We start from the raw sequence: 24,092 nt of genomic DNA on the forward strand, positions 1-24,092 counted from the left end.
AGAGGATACTGGAGCTCTTCCAGCCAAACCACTGTGAATGCTCCACAACCCAGCCCTCACTGCCAGCATGTGTCTCACAGCTGCTCAGCGGGGCAGGGCATTGCTGTGAGCAGGGACTCTGCTCATCTCTGATGTCAGTGAGGACCAGGCTCTGAAATGGCTTCTGAGCACTGCGAGACCAAAGCCAGCGGCCATCTGACACAGCTGGGGCCCTCAGTAAAGCACATGCCCATTGTCATGGCTCCTGCAGGAGCAAGGCATTTCTCCTTGTGCCTTGACCCAGATTACACACAAACTGGTCACTGCCTTATGCTGTGGGGAAATGAAGTCAGTCCCAGCTCGAAGAAAATCCTGCAGGACATTTGGCTGCAGCTGACATTCCCTGGCCAGCACTTTGCAAACTCTGCTCCCCCTCACCCTGAGAGTGCCCAGCCCCTCACAGCTGCAGACTGATGCCCAGGCTCTCCTGAGCCCAACCCTGCCAAATAAACCAGAGACCAAACCCGTGCTTCTTACAAACAGATTTATTTGCATTTTGACTGGAGCACAGATTCTAGATACAGATTTCTTCTGCACAACAGTACAAGAGCCAGTGCAAAATATGCTTTTTCTTTTTATTTATTCATATACAAAAAAACCCCAAAAACCAACAAATGAAAAGACAAAGAGTGCGGCAGTATTTACTCACAACTGTTCGCCTCCGCCTCCCATCGACCCTCCTCCACTTGCCCATCATGCCAATTTTGTGGCCAGCACTGCCTGCCTCTAACAGCTGCATTATCAGTGAAGAGAGGTAACTCCCCTTTGAAAGATAAACACTCACCCCAAGCAAGCCAGGACAGCAGGCTACTTTAAAATTTGGGCACACTATCTGGTCACCAATGCACCCCCTGCCAGGGAGCAGAATTTTAAGGGAATGGCAAAAAAACAGGTACAAATCAGAAATACACAAAAAATTAGGCACTAGCTTAACCCATTTGTTAGAGAGAGCCAAGTATATTAGATACACCTCCAGTCTGCCTTCTCATATTCACCCACAGTAGTGATGATCAAAGCCAAACACTCCCCACTCTGAGTACCCTGTGCTGTCAGATTATAATCTTATGAAAATATTTCTATTACTAGCATAAAGTTAAACCATTTCATAACTGGAGGAGAAAGAGAAGCTACAGTCTGAATATAAGCATTTCCTTGAAAAGTCAAAAAGATCCCAACAGACAGACAAAAACACCTGTTTCAGTCATCATCCACTGGATGATTGTTAGAATTACAGCCAATGCTTAAGCAATACAACACTGAGCTAGGAAAAGTCATCGTATGGTTGTTCTGCTTATGGAGTAGCCTCACTAGTTCACAAAGCATTGGGCAATCTAGTTCTCTGTTACTCTAACTAATTTTCAGAAGCTGCAATGTAGAACTGCAGTGTTAGTGAAAGAATATGCTCATCTTCACCAAGGCCTGGGATTTATATCACAGAAATTTATCGAACTTACATCACTCCAAGTGTACCATGTCCAAATCACCTAGGTGCTACTATGGACTTTTTACATTTCTACCCAAGGAATGGCTGGGTTTTGAAGCTTGATCAACCAGAGTCTTTTACACTGAACTGCAACTAAACAAAGCAGAGTACCAGTTAAAGCCAAGGAACACATGTACTCAGCACAAATATGTGTTGATACAGTACAGTATGTATGTGGATATATATGGATATATATGCATATATATGTATATGTTACATTATAAGGAGAGTGCCATTCAGGGCTTCTCAAATGCAAGAATCCTTTTACCACCTCCAAGTCTTGAAACTTCAGCCCATTAAATTTCACACTAAGACAATGAGAACTCCAGTACTTTCCATATTGAATGATTGTTTCTATTTTAGCCAATAAACCATGCAGGGCCAGCAGAAAGAACAGGAGCTTTAATTTTAATAGCACCAGTCCTGCCACCTCAGTCAGATGGTGAAATTTTTATCACCAGATTTCAGACAGTACAGATCTGACAAGAATGCAAGTTTATACTTTGCAGTACTGGCTGGAGTCATATTGGTATTAATGACATAATGATTCTGCCTTTTCATACCCAGCAAGCCCACTTTTACTCATAGTGGCTGTCACCATACATACAACTGAAGAGCTGGACAGCTTGGGAAACCATCTTACTCACTGTTATCCTAAGCCCCAGTCCTTATAAAGTTCTGTTGAACAAATTTCACATATAGCTGAAAAAAAGTTCCAGTTAAATCACTTTGAGTAGGTTTTCTTACTTTTTAAGAAAGAAATAGGACGAACAACAATTAAAAAGAGCAAAAATAAGTGTAACAGGCACTTAAGAAAAAAGTAAATGCTATTTTAGATGAGTGGGATCTACTCACCTCCCTTGCCTTTAGTCTATCTAGAATTTAGACATCTATCCCAGACTAAACATTTGTGCTTCCTCCAGTCTTGAGGAAACAAAAGCTTCCTTCTGGAGGCTGTCACTTCCACAAACAAGTCAAACAAGTCCCTCCAGGGATGGCAGATCCAAGGAGAGTCAAGGATTACCTGACACAGAGGTGAGACAAGTCTTTCTCTCTGTACCTTCCTCAAGGGCAGCAGTGGAGGAGAGGTGCTGATCTCCTCTCTCTGGTGACCAGTGGTAGGAAGGGAGGGAATGGAATGAAGCTGAATCGGGGCAAGTTCAGACTGACACTGGATAAAGATTCTTCACTGGAGGGTGGTTGGTCACTGGGACAGGTCCCCAGGGACTTCCCTTGCCTCTGGTCATGGCACCAAACCTGCCAGAGTTCAAGGAGCACTGGGCTGCTCTGGATGACACTCATAGTCACAAGGATCAGTTTTAGGTACTCCTGTAAGGACAAGGGCATTGGACTCTGTGACCCTTAAGAGTCCCTTTCAAATCAAGACAATCTATGATTCTAAGCTGAAGTAACTTAGCAGCCTCCTGGACACCAAAACAGCTGTGCTGTGCCTTCATGGATGTGTTTGTTACTTAACCATGAACCTCAAAATTCCTGCTGGGGCTACAGAGGTTCAGCAAGGACTAGAACTATTCTGCCAAATAAGGATAAGGTATTACACATACACACCCCCCTAAACTGGACAGCTTTACAACAGGCTCACACAGAGCCAAATCATAGGATAATATTTATAGTCTATGGGATTGTTTACTCAGGTATACCTTTTTAGAGCATGAAAGCAAAATATATTGCCAAATTCATCCTCAGATGAGGATAGAATTATGTGTTTAAAAAAATCTAAATATAGCAAGGCCCTAACAGAATTCTTTATGTTCAAAATTCATCAAACAAGTGCTATTGAAACTGTGAGGACTTAGGCATATAATTCCTTATGGGAAAGAGTTGTTTTTTAAAGAATCAAGAAGTTAGGCTTTTTAAAACAAGCAAAGAGTTCTCAGTCCCTAACTCTGTCAGCAAAGCCACCTCTATCCTTTCTTCACTCTACTGTGTTATCAATATTGCTGTGTCCCCTCACTTACAGGGCTATCACATCAAAGTGGATCTGATATGATAAGGTCTATTTAGAACCTTTCCCTTGAGGTTAGAGTCACCTGAGCTGCCTGCCAATGACAGCCATACCATGCACTGGGCCAGTATTACAGAGCAGCCAACATCCATCTTCCAAAGCACCTTCTAGAAAATAAATCAAGTAGCTCCTGGTACACAGGGGCACATAGTCCCACCTGCTCACAAAAGCATCTGGAATTCATTCACTATTTTGGAAGGCAGCTGTGTGTGGCCACAACCTGGATTCCATGGCCAGGAGCTCCTCCTCACCTACACATACTGGTTCTCAGCAAAGAAGCCTCAATTTCTTCATTTCAGAAGGGGGAACCACCATGTCCCAAAGCCCAGGCATCCTTTCTGCATGCCTACAATTCATGGAGCATCCAGGACAGTCAGTTGAGCAAGATCGTGCCTAAGTAGGCATTGCTGCTCAATTAGCTGAGTTGGCTGAAGGTTTTCCCATTGTAACACAAGTTTTCTATTCTAGTATTATTTTCGGTGTAAAAAAAAAAAATTCAGTGGGCAAGGGTGGGGTTTTTTGCGCAAAACTTGATGCTTTAATGAAAAAAAGGTTGCTTTTCTCAATATTTTGCTGTTTATTTCTGTTGGGAAAACTTGAAACACATAACTTTTGTCAGAGAAATATCAGTCCGTGTCTGTCCGAATTCCTCTAGTGTCAGCTGGGAGCTGTAATTCAAGGGCTCCACGGCCCCCTCTTTCCCTGGGCACCTCTCCAGCCCTCATGACGCATTCCCTGTTTGACTAACCCAGGGTAGGAGCATCATGGGATCTGTAATTCAGCCAAAGAGCTCAGCCCCAGGGGAGACACGGCGCGCAAGGCACTTGAATGACAATTTCTGAGAGCTGCAACAGTAGCTCAAACTGATGCTGCTTTAAGGGCCAAATGGATTTAATTAAATGTTTCCATTTCAAAAGGCTGGAACATTTTATTCAGTGTTTTCCAGCTGACAACTTCTCATTTTTTGAAAAATTTCCATTCCAGGAAAATGTTTGGTATTTCAGCTTTCCATGTCAGTTCAGGATGAAGTGAAATGTCCAAGAATCAGATTTTGTTGGTATATAGATGCTCAGTTTGGGGAAACAGACATATTATTTAGCTGTCAAAAGTGAAATGGTTTCATCCATGCAAGAAAGGTGTGAGGTGTGATCCAGTTTGCCTTTGACTGCAGTGGAAGGCACTTTTTTAGCTTTATGGAGCCTGGAACTGAGTCCCAAAAGATCAAGGGAGGGTGGAGCTGATCATAGGTACAGATATGGGAAAGAGGAGTCAAAAGTTAGAGAGCAAGAATGTAAGAAGCAGCAACTAAGATGATCTGTTTACCTGGTCTTGATCAAAACAGTTTTACTTCAGTAACAGGATGAAAATCCATTAAGATTATAACATCTAATTCCCAGTTACAGTAAAGATAGCAGTTAATCACTAATCCGTAGAGTAGAATAAATCCATAGTATGAATTTGTCATTTGTAGCTGTCAGTGTTGAAAACAGTTCCTCAGAAAACCTTCAAAAGCTCCATTCAAGGAGGCTTCTCTAAAGCTAAAGATAGTAACATGGTACTGAACTGCTCATCTCAAGCTGTCCTCCCTTGAACCCTTCCCAGAACTGTTCTGCTGGATTGGTACTACAGAAGATCTGTCAGGAGGGACCAAGGTCTCTGGATTTTGAGCACATCTGCAGGTGGAGAACAGCTAAGTGTGGGCTTCCAGAGTTGACATTTTGGGTGAAGGCTGGGCACCAAACTCATCCTCCTCTGCACTGCCCATCTGTTTTGGGAGGCAGCCCCAAGCCTTCCACCCCAAAGAGTACAAGAGGAGCCCTGGGAGTCTACATCCATCAGCATCAGGGTGTGTGTTGAACGCAAGAGAGCACTCAGAACTGTAAGTAAATCAATTCACCCAAACATGAGGGGCCAACAAAATTGGGATTTGTTTATCTTTCACTTCCCTTTAGTACAAGGCAGATGTTTCTAAGTAATAAGCAGAAACCTCTACAATTTTTAAGAGACTGAAGAGGAAGGGAGGGAAGAAAAAACATTTACAAGCTTTGAGGATGTTCTCAGCTCCAGCTTAAAAAAACTGAAAGAACCAAAACAAAAATCAAACCAACCAAAAAAAAAAAAAAAACACAAAAAACCAAATCCACCAAAATCACACACCACCAAAAATTTCTATCTGTAAAAGCAAGTTTTTTCTTAAGCTGTTTGGTAATTCTTAGTTCACAGGAGCATTTATCCAGAAGGTTCTTCATGTTTCCAGTCTAGGTTGTAGCAATCTCAGTGAGGCACTAAATTTTAGGCCGTTAAAGTCTCTCTGTGCAGCACGGTCATTTTAAAATGATGTGGTAGCCATCATTGCTTTCAGCTGTAACAAAGAAATGCAAAGCATATTTTCATTGCTTTTAGGAAACACCAGAGATACAGAACCTCAAATTTTCTTTCAAGGTAGTTTACAATAGTTTGCACACGTTTCACAACCCACTCATAAAAACCAATGTTGAACATCTAAGTCAAATAATTTACATAAAAAACCCTACATATTGTCATATTTTATCATTTTACTCAAAGGTTTCCTGCTCATTTATGTCAGTGGTGTCAATGGATTTATGAAATTTTTGTAACAGTGTAACAGAGTAAAGCATTGATCAATCAGTCTATCATAGGGTAGTCAACATCTTGACTTGCACTTGATTAGATTACTTATCTTTTCAGGATAACAGCATTGAGTTTGTGATAAAGTTTAGTGCAATTGAAAGGTGGAATTATCTTTACAGTAACAGGTAACAGCAGCAGCAATACACACCTTTTAATGTGCTGATAACAAAACAAGATTCGTCTTGGAAGTTTTGCACCATCTGAAGGGCAGAAGGAAAAAAGCCAACACAACAATTTTAGCAATTAAACTCACATTTCTTTCAGAGCCAATATAGACTTAGAGGAGAGGTATCAAACAGCATTTGGTGTCTAGTCCTGCACAGTTCTGAGTAACTCTGCCTATGAGTTTATTACCATGACTGATCAATTAAGAGGAGGTGAATTACCTCATACAGGTGTCTCATACAGCTGAAGCAAATGCTGGACACAACTTCAGAGAAGGGAGATGTGACCAGAACCTCTCTGATCAGTTCACGAAATCCAGCATTGTGAAAAAGCCTTCTCCTAGATACTGAGTATCATTCAAGTAGTACATTTTTCAGCTCTAAGTTCTCTCATCAAAATACCCTTTTCAACTTAGACTGATCTCCCTGTACTCTTTTGGATTTAACATCCAGCCTCTACTCCTTCAAATCGAACTTCTCTGGTCAGTTTGTGTGTCTTTGCCTAATGATGCATGAAGTACATTCACAGAGTGCCACACTCTTGCCACAATAGTACTAGAACAAGAAAAAAATATTAGAAAAGCAATAGACCTTGTTAATAATTGACTTAAACAAATATTTAAAGCCTTATACCCAGGCTGGTTCATGCAATTCCCCTACCAAGAACTGCCTCCAAGCACTTTGCATCCATAAAGCATCAAAGTTTCAGATTTAATCAGGCTGGAATAGCAAGGAGACTTCAGGAATAAGCATTACAGCATTCAATTTAGGCTCCAGTTGAGACCTATGCTCTGCTTCATTTGTTTTAACAATGCTTCTTATAAATGAAGCTCCTTAAGTGATTCTGGTGCATGAATGAGTAAGTAATTTAGTAGGGGGAAAAGAGGAAGAAGGGCAACTCACTATTAACCTGTAAGTTAATGGAATTGACTAAATTAAGGCATCATATAATGGGACTCTAACAGTAGCAGAGGTCCATAAATTATAGTATGCATGTATTGTATATAGTGACAGACCCAGTGCCTAGAATCATGGGCCAAGATGTAAAACTAATTGCCCTACAGATTTTAAAACTTACCTTCTTTGGGCAACTTATCTATCTAATTTTAAAAGTTCTTACTTTAGATACTCACTTCAAAATGTGTGTAAGTAGCCAAAATGAAAAGAAATTCATAGAATCATTTAGGTTGGAAAAATCCTCTAAGATCATCATGCACAGACATTGACCTGGCACCAGCAAGCCCAACACTAAACCATGCCCCCAAGTGCCACACCGACCTGACTTTTTAACACCCCCAGGGATGGTGACTCAACTTCCCTGAGCAGCCTGTTCTAATGCTTGATAACCCTTTCAATAAACAAACTTTTCCTAATTCCCAGTCTAAATATTCTTTGGTACAACTTGAGACCATTTGGGCCATTTCCTCTCATCCTGACACTTGCTTTTTGGGAGAAGAGACAGAGCCCCACATTGCCACAGCCTCTTTTCAGGTAGTTGTAGCAAGCAATAAATGACCAATTTTGTTTTGTTTTGCGTAAAAAAAAACCAAACAAGAACCCCAACATATTTTACAAAGCAAAACCACACCAAAATCAGTGCTGTGCATGGCTGATTCACTCCAAGTATTTACTTTGGCTTGTTGGGATTAATGGCTTTACAATTCTCCCTTGAAGATTCATTCCATAATGTGATAGTTCACTCTAAGATCGAGAACTTGGATGTCTTTACATCTCTGACAAAGATGTAGCCCCCTGTAGCCCCCTTACCTCATTGCTCACTAATACATGGATCCCTGTGGGTCCCTGCCGGTAGATCCGATTTATCTGCTGTGGAGAAATGCTGTACAAGTTTGCAATCTTCTCCATCAATTCCAGAGTGGTCAATTCTTCTAAGAAGATTGCATGATACACTGCAACAAGTGGGAAGCAGTTACAGAATAGCAAATACAGATGGCACCAAGACACACAGCATCAGTAGCCTCAGGGGTTCAAGATGAAGGTTCAAATGGAATAAACAAGCTTAGTATTTAAAGCATCCCCCAAATACCTGGCTTGATGATTTGCAGAAAAATACCCACTATTTGTATGCAGCAGGCAATTAAAGCACATACAACTTTCACCCAGAGGAAAACATGGGGACTAATTACAACTTGCATCATGGAGCACTAAAACAGCCTTCTCATAAAAGCTGCTTATATTTTTGGATAATCTTCTTTTACTGATTTAAATAAAGAATTCAATCAAATAGTAAAACACATGCTATGTCACACAAAATGCAGTATTTTATTAGATACCATCCACTGATCCCATAGGCACAAACTAAAACATACAATGTATGAGATAACAACATGGATGACAGCATTGTTTTAGAAATCTAATCCCAATTATAGCTACCAGGTAGAAAAGCTGTGCCTGTTTATTACTAAATGCAAGACTTAAGGAAAATCTTTGTTTTCATTTGATTGTACATTGTGTCATGAGGGATGACAAATTCCCAAAAGCTTCGAACTTTCAAGAATTATAACCTCACTTTCACACCTACTGACATTCCATTTCCCTGATTTTTTTCAAACAAGACAATCTAAAGAAAATTGTGGATGGAAGGATGATTTTTAATGCAACTATCCCTATTAAGAACTGAATACAGTTTTTGCTGTGGCATTGTGCAGGTAATTTGTGAGCTGGGTCTGTCCCACAGGCAGACAGTGCCATTTGGAATCTGTAGCCATGAAACCATAGCCAAAGTGGCAAAACTGGGATAAACAGGATCCCTTCAAACACTAAGGACACCAAGCTGTCCCATACAGGAGCTCAGGCAGAAAGCAGCATTCCCACCAGGTAAGTGTTTAACAAAATCCATACATAAGAACTTACCACAAAGGCTGCCATCTCCATTTTCTCGTTTTTGGTGGAGATGGGATCTATTTTGCTCTGGTTCTTGACAGACATAAATTGTCATCTTGGGCCTTACATTTCTATGGATTAATCAAAAACAGTAGTAAGTTATTTAGTATATCTGAAATAGTTTCAAGTCAGCTATCAAATAGTAAGAGATGGGATCATTCAGGTTGTGCATAAATAACAAACTAAGGGATGATCTTGATGCTAGTGGCTAGATGGCTTAGGATGTCTAGCAAGAGACCCCTGGGAGGAGATGCAGAGCACTTTAATCTTTTCAAGATCAGATAAGAACAAAGAGTTTACAGCACTTGCTAAGCAGTTCATCATACCTGCCTCTACTGATTTAAATCCTGCTCAGCTGTAGAATTTATGAGGTTATTGCAATGAAAGTAAATTTAAGAGTCATTTAACGCTCCAAGGCTTTTTTTTTTGGTTGATACCTCTGATGGAGATGCAGTATAGGGTATTGTCAGCTGTGTAGCTCATGAAATGAATGCAAGCCATCAGCTGGTAGCAAATAAACCACTAGAGATCCACATTTTACTGCTTCGTTTTGGCAACATTTCTGAGCTGTGCTTGGATTTGAACATCACTGTGATCTCCGGTTCCTGAGAGAACCTCTCCAAAGTATTAAAAGGAAGTCTAAATGCTACAGCTCCAGGATTAACTTCTAGTTAACACTGAAATTATCAAAGGATCATAAAAAATAGGAAGGAAATAGTACAAACCTTCCTTTAATTGCATTGAAGAGCCGAATTCCATCAGCAGGGCCACAGATTTGAACAAAATCTTCTTTGGACATCTTCAGTAAGTCGGCACCTACATATTTCAAATTGATTTTTCTTCAGAAGTTAAGCAAATCTTAGCTTCCAAACAGTATGTATGGGCAGCAGAAAAGGGCAGGGGTAGAGGGGGTGGAGAATCCACAAAGCTAAACCAGATAGATTAACACAGAAAAGCTTCAAATTCAGAGAGGTGTGCACCTCAAATAAATCACTGTGAAACAAATCTGGAAGCTGCCAAAAGAGCAGTGCTACACTGGAAAACACTCCAGCCAACTCATAAACAAGCTAGATATTTCACACTGGCCAATAAATGACCTGGTCTTCTGTAACTGTCACATTCACTGAGTTATTTCATTATGTTGCAAGTCAGAAAGTCTCCTCATGGTTCCAACACCTCTAACTGCCCCTTCCACCACCTTACTGGTCTGTACAAGCACTTAATGGGAGGGTATCATGAACGTGCCAGATGCTTCTTAAATGTGCACAGGGACAGGATGAGAGGCAGCAGACAGAAGATGAAATGCTGATTAGATATAAGAAAAAACATTTTCACTGTCAGAATAGTTAAGCATTTGAGAGAGACTGTGGAATTTCCAGCCTTGGAGATGTTCAAAGGCAACGGCACAAGGCCCTGGACTTGCTTCAAAGTTGCACTTAATGAACTTAGGAAGTCCCTTCCATCTTAATTTATTTTCTTCCATTTTTACTTACTCTATAGGTCTACAGACTGTTTTGACAAACAGTAACTAATCTAAGAACGAAAGAACAACCACACTGGATCAGACCAAGGATCCTATCAAAAATGGCCAGCAGCAGATGCTCATGAGCTGCACTTACAGAAGAGAAAAAAAACAGAATTGGACTGTTTAAACTCACCCGAAAAACTTGAGAAGAGTCTACAGAATGGAGAGAACCTATTACGATGAAGCCACTGCTGGGCATCTTGAATAGAAGCAGAAGGAAGGAGATGCTACATTGCAAAAAGAATAAGAAGGTCTTGAAATGAACTGTTCACCAGTGTCCTAAAAGAGAAAAGCACCACATTAACATGATCTCAAGTACTTACATCATTGCTGGGAGGCAGGAGCTCCATTTGGTGGGTTGGTGAACTGTTGCTAAAAGAAATTATATAAAGTGGGAAGAGAAAAAAAACACATTATTTTAAACTTCACATTCAAGTGTCCATCCTCTTCCCCCTCCTCTATTTATTTGGCTCAACTTTCACAAGTTACATCCAACTTGGTTTTTTTAATTTATCAGGTTTTTAAAAAGGTGTTCATAATTTGGAACAAGAATCAAAAAAACCCTCTCTACCTGAGTCTTTTGTTGGTCAGTTGAGGTCCTCAAGACTGAGAGAAAAACTTCAGGTTTACTGACCTCAATCAAGCTTTTCCATATGGTTGACTCACTAATGTGACATCATCTAAGCAAGAAAATTGTAACCTACAGGGTGGTTGAACTCAATTTCTATAAGCCAGAAATATCCTAACTAAATCCACTGTCTAAAAATAATTCTTTACAAAAACTGAAAAAAGGACCTTATATCAACTCTGGTATTATCTCAAGCATAGTCAAGTGCCATAAATCATGCAAAACCACATTTCTACTAAATTCTTCTAAACACAGACAGGACTCCTAAACATATGAGGGATTTTACCAAAGGAAAAAATACTCAGCAGATCTCTCTACTAATATACAATTTTGTAATTTCAGTGTGTTTTCTTTTTCATAGGTTGAGGGAATTAAATGAAAATCAGTGATACAACATGGATTAATATAACATGGTAATTAAGTTGTGTGGGAAGGCATAAGACAGCAGAGTCCTACCAGAAGTAAAAGGCCAAATTCCAAATGCCAAATTCATAAGGGAAAGTGTGTAGCAGGGAGGACTCATAAGTACTAAGGGACACTGCTGTACCTTTCTGATACCACTTATCTTCAGCATTTCAGAATCACTAGAGCTGTCTTGTTATGATGGCTATTTAATTAATTAAACATGCCTTCATTAGTCCTTTGTTCTAAAATAGCATCTCAAAACCCAGGCTGTTTTGCCCCAAACAGGACTTCTTTACATGTCATTCACCTGGGAATTCAGCACCCCAAACTACCTCAAGACAGAAAGTGAGGGAGAAATGCCAACTCTGAAGAGGTGCTGAAAGCCTCTAACACACTTATGAGAAGATGCTGGGGATTGCTGGTACAGGCATGATGTGTTTTCACCAGGAGCTGCCCTGCAGGCCCTCTGATGCTCACCTTCCAGCCACCACATAAACAGTACATGTACCAACAGCACTCTGCATTACAGGGAATTCCTGGATGGAAGGTCTTAAAGGCTTTTGGAAAACACTTTCTCCTTGCTAGAAAGGGTGGGGTCCTTGACATCATCTTCCATGGTATGAAATGCATGGACACACAAAGGCTGCCACATCAACAGGAAGGATAAAGCAGGTATTTGTTACATACCCATCTCCGAGGTTGAAGCTGTTGGGAGAACTGTTGTAGCTTGGAGATGGAGCATTGTTCATTTGATAAGGCACATCTGGCCAGGGAGAGCACTGTTGGAAGAAAGGCAGTGGGGAAACTTTCATAAGGATGGAAATAAAGGATTCGATTCTCCTCTAATACCACATTCATGCTGTTGCCACGCCACTAACTTCAGCTCATCACTCCTGCTGGGAGGAGGAGATGGGCCATGGATTTTCTACACTGCTCTCCAAGCGGGCTGTCAGGGGGCCAGATTGATTCCAGTTGTGCATTCCACATTTCTTTCTCCCATTTCACAAAGCCTGTCCCCAAATAACACTGGGCCAAAGTGTGCACAGCTGTAAGTCAGAGCAACGCCAGTAAGTCAACTCAGACTGAAGGCAGCAATGATACAGAAATACCCCTGGTCTCAATTATAAATCCATAATTAAATCCAGGCAAGAGCGACAAAAATGCTCCAGTGGCATTGCTTCAGGTTTATACCAGCAAAAGAGCAGAATTTTAACCAGCCTGCTGAAACCTCTGGCCATTAGTCGAACAGCTCCAGTCATAAATGGGTATTAAATGGAGAAAATTTAAGATAGACATAAAGCTACTAAAAGCCTTCACAAACATATGTCAGACTCCACATTCCATGACAGTGGTGTAAAACCAGAGTAACCCAGCTAGAATTGGTGACTGCTCTGAATTTAAGCCACAGTAATCAGCAGGAGAAATCTAGCCCTGCTGAACACCCCCCACCAAGAGCTCAAGAAAATGCTCTGTAGTGGCCTTGTTTGCTATGATAAAAAGACAGCAAGTGTAGCTTTGCAGCTTTATCATCTCCACTAACACTAGCAAATATTTTATCATCTCCACAAGCACTAGAAAATATTTAACTCTTTGGCAACCCACATTTCCCCACGCAAAATGTCAAAGTGCATCAGAGCTCATAAGGAGAGTCTGGGATCTGCCAACTCAGTAGAATTAGGTCTGTCAATCAGAAAACATGTTGGTTGCTCCTGGCAACATGAGGAAAACAGAGTGGGAGAGACTGGATATCACAAACAGGAAGTTGATTTAAATTAAGAATAATTAATATCATTTTTGGAAGTCCAGCAAGTTGCTCCAAAAAAAAAAAGAACTAAATAAAACAAGTCATTCCCATAAGGAGACTGAACAACACTTTTAAATCCCTTTCTTGAGTCCTGTTGCTGACTAATTCTACAGTCTATGGTAAGTTTATATAAACATCTTACTAATGACAGAGAGGGGCAGAAACACATACAACTCTACACCAGATGTATCAGAATATAAGACACAAGATATTCCTAGAGTACAACCTGGAATCTTCTCAGATTTTGCATGTAACAACAGTTTCCTAGGCACACTCACAGAAAAACAGATTAATAATTTAATCAGACAACTTATTCATCTGCTCGAATCCCCCATCTCCAACATGAGCTTTTGCCAAGCAGTTAGCAAAAAAAAAAAATTACAGACAACTGTATTTTCCTACAACTGGCACCTGAGGGCCATGACAAGTGCCCAGGAGCACTTGTGAAAACTGAGAAAGTTGTTTTTGTTGTGTTTTTTTTTAAAGCAAATTTACTAAGGGTTGGTTTATACCCCAAAACATAACAAACTTTGGCATCTTTCATGAATTTCAACAATGAGTCATTTCATAATTTTGCTCCCCTCTCAGTTTCACTCAGATCAGAGCATACATGTCTCCACAAGACAATCTCCAGGGCTCAGATGCTTTTTCTTTTATCTCCCAACATGATGTAGTATTATGTACCTAAACCACTTTACCTCTGTGAGAATAGTTGTCTCGTAGGAAGGCTGATACTTCTCCTTCTCTTGGGTGGTCTTCTTTTCCATTTTTTCCCTGTCAGTCTTCTGTTTTCTGTCTGCTCCTTTAGGCTATAAGTACAAGCACAGGCTCTCCCTTATGCCAAGTATTACAACTTTGGAGAGAGAGGCCAACAGATTTATCTAATCTGTTCACAAAAGCCTCCTTAAGATTTACAGGAATTCTACATATGAAACAAGACCAGATCTGCATTTTCTAGACAAAAGACTTAATCAAGCACCCCTACTGTTTCTGTACATCCACCACTAATGCCTACTGTAATTCTAAAATAGGCTGACCACAGTCCTGAGATGTGATTCCAACAATTTCAGTCCATAAGTTATGCACCTCAATTGGCATTTGTATCATCTTTCCAGAAACAGGAAAGACACTGTTCACAGGAACAAAACTGGAGCAGTAGATCCCTTGAGAAAACAGGCTATGGAGAGTTTGTTGTTAAGTAGCTACAGGTCTGTCATGCCCACATAGGAGTTTCAAAGATACTTTTTCTCTGAATCTTTTTCTCCTCCAGGTATCACAGAGACAAATTCTGCTCCAACAACAACAACAAGGTATTTAAGATCTCCACAGTAAAATTGTATTGTTTGTGAAGGATTAAATCAAAGAAACTGAAGATGCCCCAATGTCTTGATTGCCTAGGAGCATCAAAACACACTGGATACCCTAATTTTTGTAGTGCTTGAGGCACAACAGACTGGCACAAGTCTTGGTGCAGCACTTACACATAATCCATTAAAATCCATTTTAGTCCAATATTTGCCTTGCTCTTATACAATTTGAAATCTTTACATGTTCCTGTGCCTTAATCTAGTTGATGACAAAGCCAAAACTACCTCATACCTTGAACACTTTGATCTGGCAGCTTGCAGAATGCAAGTGTTCTGTGTATTCACCATTTTCGTTCTGCTTAAAGGTGTCGATTTGCACCCGGAAGGGCACCCCTTTCTCTCCTCCATGTTTCCGTGGAGTAAATTCTGTGCTGATGCAATGTACCTGGCAAAACAGAAGCTGTGCTCATCTCTGGAGACAGTTGGAATCTGTGCTCATCTGCTTTTCAGATACTGCCTGAACATGAGGTTTTGGCTCCTCAAGAAAAACTAGGAGAGGCAGAAGAGTTCCTATGTTTTCATTTCTGTTCCTTTGGACAAAATAATCAGGAGAACAAGCAGCTCAGAAAGAAACAGGGCATCAGGAAAAGCATCCTTTGATTTAAGTAAATCCTTCAGATTGAAAACAGATAGCTGATGCTCAGAACAAGAAATAGTCATGAAAGAGGAAAGCAAGGAAAACTCACAGGTTATGAACAGTTTCCTCAAGACAAAACCCATGCTTAGAAAGCAACACCAGTGTCTGAATATTTTTTAAAGGAAATCCTGGCAGTAGCAGGTAGTACCCCAACATTAGCAAGTAGCCAACCAATTGATTTAGTGAGTATCCTACAAATCAATTACACATGGTTGTCATATGAGTTAGTAGTTATCATTACCATCCTTCTCTCTTGTTAATGTACTGGCTATTTTGTCTCCCCAGGTCTTTAAATGATATCTAACCACTGTGTTTGCCACAGAAACATGACTTATCTCTTACCTGAATGAATGCTGAAGCTCTCTTTGACGGATCCCAGAGAAATTCAACGGTGTTCAACTGGGTCGGGCTAGCCCTGGGATCCAAGATACCAACTGACAGCGGGATATCTGTAGAAGAAAACCCCTAAAATTTTAAAAATATTAAATTGAAGAAGAGAAAGCATTTCTGTATAATCAGAACATGCATGTGAAAGCGAAGCCACCAAAGACATATCTACTTGTGACCTATAGTGCTAGATCTTCTTCCCTCCCAGAGACATAGAGGATGCTTTAAAAGCCTAAACACACATGCAAATGCTCCATACACCACTCATCTCCCCAGCACTGCAGAGGTGCCACAATGAAATAGTCTCACCTATATCAAGGATGCGGTCCCCAGGTCGACTCCACCTCCAGCCCTCGAGCTGCTGATGCTCTGTGTACTGCAGGCGGCGGTCGTGGAAAACGACACGAATTATACTCTGTTAAAAAAAGATAGCAATGTGAACAATGTGATCCAGACCCCTCTCTCAAGATGACTTTGGTTTTCCAGAGTAGAAGCAAAAGCTGATCTGTTATGCTTCTCACCCCCCATTCATGAGGAGAGTAGAAGGGTCCACCTAAGAGACCCATTACCACGTGTATCAAATTCCTAAGGGACCCCTGAGAGAGAAACACACTTCTCCCTTCACAGGGCACATCTTACAGGAGTAACACAGCCCTGTGCAGCTTTCTGGGATTCATTCCTGAAGCACTATAGCAATGTCCACCTAATCTTAGGTGTCATGGCATGTAAACATCACTATACTGCCTCAACACCCAAAAAGGCTCACGTGGGGGTTATATTTAACGTGTCTTGTACCGTGTCCCAACCCCAGTGTATCCCATTCTGATTTGCAAAGGTGGAAGCCAGCTCACCTGTCCCTGCACCAGTGGAGCTGACATGTCCAGACACCTTGTCAGTGGGAATTAAACCTGATTCCAGCCATTAAGACCCAGTCATTGGATTTGCCCCAGAGTAGTTAAACAAGGGTAGGTAGAGCAGGAAAGTGTAACAGGAGGCTGGTCTGCAATGGTGCAACTATGCCAATAACTGGAGAAAAAAGGCTGGAATAAGGGCAATCCCCAGGGCAGACAAGTCCTAAGTACTCCTATGTTCTTTTGTATATTCAGAGTGCTATACTTACAAGAGTTAATGACCCCTAAAATCCCAGTTTCTCAAGCCCACACCCTTGCTGGGAACTTCCATATCAAGTGAGTGAGCAATTTTTGTCAGTGAACCTGAGAAATGCCCAAATCAAACCCTAGCTTCAAGATGCAAACAAATCACAGTGGGAACACCTGCAAAATTGGAATCCCAATCCACATAATACCTGAAGTGGGCCAAAAGACAAATAGGGAATGGCCTAAACTTGAACAACATTTGAAATCCAAATTGGAAAACAAATTTTGCAATTAGTTCCCACTTCTCAAAGGAAATCCTGAGGCGGAACAGCCAAGGATTGAAGGTTGGATCCAGAACTAGGGTCCAGACCAATGCTTTTGAATTCCAACTGTTTTGGCAGTGGGGGAAACAACAGGAAAAAGTCCCCCAAACCAAACGACCAAGTTCTATATGTTCATAATTATGCCCATTATCAAAGTAAACTGGAGCTATACAGAATCTGCCTGGTAGAACTATGTAAACACCTGGGCCCTCCATTTGTCACGTAACAACCCAGGCATGTTGCTGCAATTCAGTAGGGAGACAAGTCTGCCTCTCCACAACTTCGACCATGTTCACCACAGAACTTTGGGATTCCCCTGAACCCAATATTCACAGTGAAACTCTGGGGTCATGATCACAAACAGAATAAAGGTTCCCCTGAAGCCCTGCAAAGCCAAGCTGCATAGTCCCATGAAACTAGCACTCAACTCCATCGCCTCTGCTCCCATTAAAAACAATGGCAAAGTGTTTTCCATTGTCTCAGTGGGAGCAAGGTCAGGCCCTTCATTAAAGGCTGTATGTAGTAGCAGGAAGAAAAGAAATCTATATTTCTCCTTACCTTTACATATTTTGTGTTTAAATCTTGAAACTCTCCCAATTTCCTATTCTCAAGTAGACGGATTTCATAAGACTGACCTAGAGTTTAAGGAAACATTTCCAAGGTGTTTAATATGTTGTAGCAATGAGAGAGTCATGCTGGCATTTATGTGGCTGATAAAGCATACGTTTGATCAGGGAAAGCTTATTTTTGCTAACATAATGCATTTGCCCCAGTAATCGATAGGCACTAAAGCACAGCAGAAATCTGAGGGGAAGGTTTGCCTTTTGGCAGCTGAAAGCTCTCCATTAGGGGATCAATTACAGCTGTTTCCCGGGGCTGCTACTGTTTTCTGGTCACCCTCCAGAAAGTCACTAGTGTGCTTGAGGCAATTGTCCCCCCATGCCACATGGCTGCAACAGCGCTGCCTTTGTCTGTCTCTTCTGCTGAAGCAATTCTACCAAAGCAATGTTGTGTGAAGAGGTGCTGGAACAACAGGTCCGAGAATGATTCTGCAGAGAATGGCAGCTGGGGAAAATCTTGCCTTCTTCAGGAGCAGTCAGGTCTGTAAGGTGTTTTGGTGAACCACAAAAACAAAATTTGTTTCCTAAGGCCTGGAAAGTCGCTGCCAAGGGAATAAATATTCCTTCAGACGTGTGTGGAGGCAGCAATGGGCATTACAGCATGTGTAAGGACCAGTTCCAGGAAGGGAATTCACACTCCACCACCCCACCACCAACCCTCACGTAAGGAATTTAGGCAGCTCAACAGAATTCAGCTAACTGGTTTATGAAAAAACATATTTTCAAGGCTGACAGCAGACAAAGGAGACTGATGTCTCAATATCTTACACACAGAAATGACTAAGACAGTACAAAAGCTCATTGTACAACACCAAGTCTTTACAATAAACCTGCAACCAGTACCAAGGCAGGATAGGATCATTAGGATTAATGGAGCATATGTGTACCTTATAGCTAGCTTTTCTTGTTCATCTTGCTATCCTCCCTTTTCCGGAAAAACGCACAGTGTATGACAAGGCAGGCACCAAGGAGGAGAGCAGTTTGGTTTTTCTGGCTAAACCAGTATCTCTGAAGAACTGGCCCTGTAGAAACTGCAAAGCAGATCTATCTCCCTCTAAGCAGCTTCTACCAGCAGAGACAAAAATGATAATTTTTTGGATCTGAATTGAGGAATGGAAGACTTATGACAGCAGATGTGTCAGAGAGGCAGACAGACTTTTGAGAATACTGCCCATGTGAGTACAGACCATATCCACAGAGCAGAGATAACTGTGCTTATTCAGCTGGCTGGCAGATAGGAAAAGGAAAAAAAAGAAAGGACAGAAGAGGCCATACTGAAGCCCCAAATGTTTGCACAACAGCCCTACCGATGTTAGTAGGAGTTCTGCAAACAGGAAATGACCCTTGAATCCAGCAAGTGACTTAGGGCATGGGGGGAGCAAAGAATAAACCATATGAAGTACCAAAATAACCATGGAAACATGCACCAGTCTTTACCCATCTCTCAGCACACAAGTAAAACAAAATTACAACAGTGACCTGCCTTTGTAGGCTGCTGGACAACAAAAGTGGATTTTGTAAACCAGAATCCTGATATTGAGGTCTTCCACACTTAAACTCACAAGATTGATACATGTTAATATCGTTCACCTGGCAAATTTTAGAGATATGTACATACTCAATATTGTTAAATTAGCATTTAAAAAAAAAAAAGTCAGGTTAAAAAAACCATGTTTTCTCTCAGAATCATAGAAAAGACCCTTTAGACCATCAAGTCCAACCATTAACTTAGGAATGCCAGGTCCACCACTTAAACATGTTCCCAAGTGCCACATTTGCTGTACTGTGTAGTTGTTTGTGCTGTACATGTTTATCTACGTCGCACAAACTGGCTGCTCAGTGGTTCAGTCTGGAGAGACACCTGACCACTATAGAGGGATATAGTTGATCATCTTGAACCCATTTACACAGCCACTTATAGGTCATTCCCGTGCAAATATGAGGCCAATTAATCATTATAGAAGATTAATTTAGGTTTTGAAAGCAAGAGACAGGTAAAATACATCTGTGACTGTACTCAGGGGTAACAAAGCAAAATGTAGTGGTATGAGCTGTGCTATGGAGGAAGGCAGCGGTCAAACCAGAAGCACTGTCAGCCATTCAGCAAGTATCTCAGGAATGAGCAGGTTTTTGGGACACCCTTGTGCACTGATACTCGCTCACTCTTTGGCCAGCCTGATCTGTTTATCTTCAGTTGTGATGAGCCAAAAGAAAATCACAGGCACAAAAACATCATCCATGTTCCTTTCAAACTAGAATCAAGCACTCAAAAACTCTGCAGAGTGCCATCTCTGATCCCTTGCATGGGACAGGGACACAACTGCAGCTTGGTAGGCACTGGGTACCACACATCTCCACCTGACAGGAGTGATTTACCTTGGAGGGACTCAGACCAATGAAAAAGAAACTGCAGTGTAGACAGAGTTAATATTAAACAGAAAGCCAAAGAGGAAATAACATGCTTTGATGAAAGATATATGGGTCATCTGATGGAAGCCCTGGAATGCAGTTTATGCCATGAAAAACTTCAATCAAAATGGTATTTTATGCTAACTGCTTTCCCCTTGAACTCTGAATGTTTAACTTGAGTTGCCACATGATTATCAAACAAGACTGCTCCCAGCCAAGCCTCAGAAAACATGAGAGTTTTTTCCCCCCCTCTTGAAACTGTCAGTGAGAATTTGGTTCCAATTCCTCAAAGTTCTCTTACATATCCATCTTCTGGTAGTGGTTTTTAATTTATTCTCCTTAAAGCTTTCCAGCAAATCCATTGCTTTGTGGTTTATGGTACCCAGAACTTATTAGCATGGACAGCATTCAGATACTTGTACTTTTATAGCACCAAACTGCTTGGATTATACTTTTTCCTTGAAAAATACTTTCCAAACCTTGTTCACCCTATATTTTCCACCATTGCTACCAGCAGAACTCCTAAAATGGTGAATTACAATCTCAGTCCTGCAATTATTACTGTAGAGAAAAAAGGCTCTAAAGAATGACCACACAGATGTTGGAAAACAAAAACCCTTTGTAAAATAAAGCAAAGAATAGCAATTTCACCTGAAGAAAGCTGAACTCCCCCTGGCGTCAAAGAGGGCAAAGAAGTCACACAAGGCTCTGACACCCAGATCATTTATGAAGCCTGCATTGCTGACTCACCAGCACGAGCAGGAACACTCTGACAGTATTCTGCTAAAACTAAATCATTAACAGATCATTCTTAGTCAGGTAACAAAATCTGTAAAGAAACATGTCTGTAAGTGTGACTAAATCTGCATTTCCAGTTCCCAAGTCTGACTACAACTAGCTAAGCCCAAAACAAAGGTGAAATACAGAGCTCCCCCATACTGAGTTTTCCCATCTGTCTCAGATAGAAACACAGATTAGTACAGGTCACACTACAACTTTCCAAGCCAGTATGTGGTGGCAAAACAGGAGACAGGAGGAGAGGATACCAGTGCTGAGACTGCAGTGATTTGATTGAATAGCCCAGGCCAGGTCTAATACCGGACACAAGCACAGGGGTACCTAAAGCACTTCTGTCACCACCTGAAATGGACACTTTGCAAGCAATCCCCAGCACAGCTGATGCTGTAGCAGCCTCCTGCACATCTGTGACCAGTGTTTCCCTCACTCACCACACTCCTTCTTCCCTACCTCAGGCAGAGAACAGGACAGTAATAAATATTCAGAAAACCACAGCACATTCCTGAGATGCAGTTTGTCTCCCAACTTCATTGAAAGCTTCAGGGGCACCAATAAAAACCCGGGCAGGTGATGATATACTGTAATTTCAATTTTAAACAGACATTTTCTGGGCAACACCAAATTTATGTAATCTCCTCCTAGGTTAGAGCTTGAGCAACTCACTTTAGAGACAAAGTAGTAACCACCCAAGTCCAGAGAGTTCTTGGTCTGTAATTCATGAAGCAATTCTACCTATCTGTAGGAGGATTTATAGACCTTTTACTTTTTTAAACTTGCATTGGCTTTGATAATTAACACACATTAAATGTGGGCATGACCACTTAATGTGGGGACAGTAGAATTGAAAGTCAAGCACTTAAGAGATGAAAAATAATTTAGTTCAACACAAGAATGATTTCACCTGCTCAAAGTTAACAGCTTACTGAGTTCCATGGAATTTAGACAGCCATCAGAAATTTTAGGTAATTTCTGAGTACAAAAGATTATCACCATTTCATGATCAAAATTACATTTTGTTCAAATGCTATTTACTATATAACCACAATATCCTGTTTGCTTTTCTTTGTTTTAGCGTTACATTTCAAGGACCACTTGCACTATGTATTTTGTGGTTTTCTGCACAATACACCAACACAGTACACTAATTTCTAATTAGGATGCTGATGTTCCAGGCTGATATGACTCAGGCCTTACTTAATCTAACAAAGCAGCCTTTCTAGAAATTAATTAAACCCTAACCTTTGAATAAGCCATCTCCAGAAAACGTCTGTGCAAAAGGGAAAAAAAAAAAACTAACTGAGAATCCTCTTCCTCAGAATGGATCCACACAGCACTAGACAGAACCAGCCTGGAAACTGTTTGATTATTAAGCCAAGCCAATAAAAATTCCATTTAGCAACTTTATATGGACATCCCAAAGAGTGCACAGATAAAGGCAAAGGAATGCTGACAGTCAAAGGCACCGTGCAGAAGGAGGGGGAGGGAAAAAAAAGCAAGTATTTATCATACCAAACCAAAGCACAACCAGCAGGAAGGAGGATCACCTTTGAAACAGCCAAACACAACTATTCAGGGCATCAGGCACACACAAAGATTTTTCTGACAAGAAAGATTAATGAACCCTCATGAAAAACAGACAAGAGTGGCAGAGCTGGCATGTGAACTTGCATGCTTGATGACACACACCTTTTTAGCCAGTCACAAGCAAAAATAAAAATTAGCATAAGACTTGTTCAAGAGTCCCATTTGTGGACACTCTGCAGGACAAGAAGCAAAAGCAGAACCCTCAATCCCTGAACCACAAATGACAGTGGATATTCTGCAGTTGCTTACTGCAGCCTCATTTGACAAGATGCTGTAGATGTTTATCCAGTGGATATTATGAATTCACCAGCTACACAATAGGCCACCCTGGAAGTTCCCACTATGCTAGGAACATGGAAATCCTGCAAAGGAGGACAAGCTGTGGGCCAGGAAATGCAAAAGGAACACAAGAGTCATTCTGACACTGCAGGCCCATCTTGCCCCACATCCCATCTTCAACACAGCAGCCAGAGATGGAGCAGGGTCAATACAGCCAGCCTTTTATTCCTTGCCATTTCTTCTCAGTTTCTGGTATTCAGTGTCCAGATTACATCTACATTGGGGCTGCCCAGTCATGACCAATGCTCATTAACTCTTTTGTGTGGTCTCCTGATTTCGCCTGTACTGTGGCAATCAGAACAATTTGAACACATCTTGCTTTAGCGTTGACGGTGTGGGCATTCATCTGCCTCCTGCCTCTCCCCTTGCACAAAGCCCCCTTATCTCCACCGTGTTTTGGTACCCAGGAGTTCAACACTGAGGATTCCTGCTCTGCTTGCCCTACCAACAGGGCAGCAATGTTACAGGAGCACAGCACACCAATTCATCTCCTAATTCTACCACCACACCACAGAGCTTCGCTGTCATTGTGTCGCTTTTATGTTTTTCCTCCTTTTACAATGTGCCCCCGACTCAAGGGGGGTTTTCATGCCCCTTTTTCTACTTCTCTACCTCTTTCTTGTGGGAAAGCCAAAGAGCTGCCTTGGAGCCAAGTTTGCTGCAGGAAAATTTCACTGCTCATTTACTATATGAACATTTTTCTGAGTCCTACTCTCCACAGATTTTTGAAGACAGTCCATTCTAGAGTGGTGACACTTCATAGCTAACAGGCACTAACAGCAATACTCCTCATTTACAATGGTTCCCACTCAAGAGAGGGATGTGCATTTAAACCTCCAATGAATACAGTCTCACTTTGAATCAAGGACACAAAACAAGCCAGTAGACACAAAAACACTTC

At 41.2% G+C, this 24,092-nt stretch overlaps 1 protein-coding gene across 1 annotated transcript in view; it reads right to left on the reverse strand.

The window, feature by feature from the left end:
* Nucleotides 1-1,981: 1,981 nt before the first annotated feature.
* TFCP2L1 (transcription factor CP2 like 1) overlaps nucleotides 1,982-24,092 on the reverse strand; it is a 33,112-nt gene continuing 11,001 nt past the window's right edge. The window contains exons 3-15 of the mRNA XM_033065410.1: nucleotides 18,000-18,076; nucleotides 16,331-16,436; nucleotides 15,977-16,083; nucleotides 15,230-15,382; nucleotides 14,329-14,439; nucleotides 12,514-12,605; nucleotides 11,117-11,165; nucleotides 10,927-11,020; nucleotides 9,994-10,084; nucleotides 9,239-9,339; nucleotides 8,132-8,274; nucleotides 6,349-6,400; nucleotides 1,982-5,910 (exon numbers count right to left, since the gene is read on the reverse strand). Of these exons, the coding sequence (XP_032921301.1) occupies nucleotides 5,873-5,910; nucleotides 6,349-6,400; nucleotides 8,132-8,274; nucleotides 9,239-9,339; nucleotides 9,994-10,084; nucleotides 10,927-11,020; nucleotides 11,117-11,165; nucleotides 12,514-12,605; nucleotides 14,329-14,439; nucleotides 15,230-15,382; nucleotides 15,977-16,083; nucleotides 16,331-16,436; nucleotides 18,000-18,076 (1,214 nt within the window). The 3' untranslated portion in view covers nucleotides 1,982-5,872. The remainder of the gene's footprint in view (nucleotides 5,911-6,348; nucleotides 6,401-8,131; nucleotides 8,275-9,238; nucleotides 9,340-9,993; nucleotides 10,085-10,926; nucleotides 11,021-11,116; nucleotides 11,166-12,513; nucleotides 12,606-14,328; nucleotides 14,440-15,229; nucleotides 15,383-15,976; nucleotides 16,084-16,330; nucleotides 16,437-17,999; nucleotides 18,077-24,092) is intronic.

The sequence above is a fragment of the Catharus ustulatus genome, chromosome 7 (genome assembly GCF_009819885.2).
Source record: "Catharus ustulatus isolate bCatUst1 chromosome 7, bCatUst1.pri.v2, whole genome shotgun sequence".
NCBI lineage: Eukaryota > Metazoa > Chordata > Aves > Passeriformes > Turdidae > Catharus > Catharus ustulatus.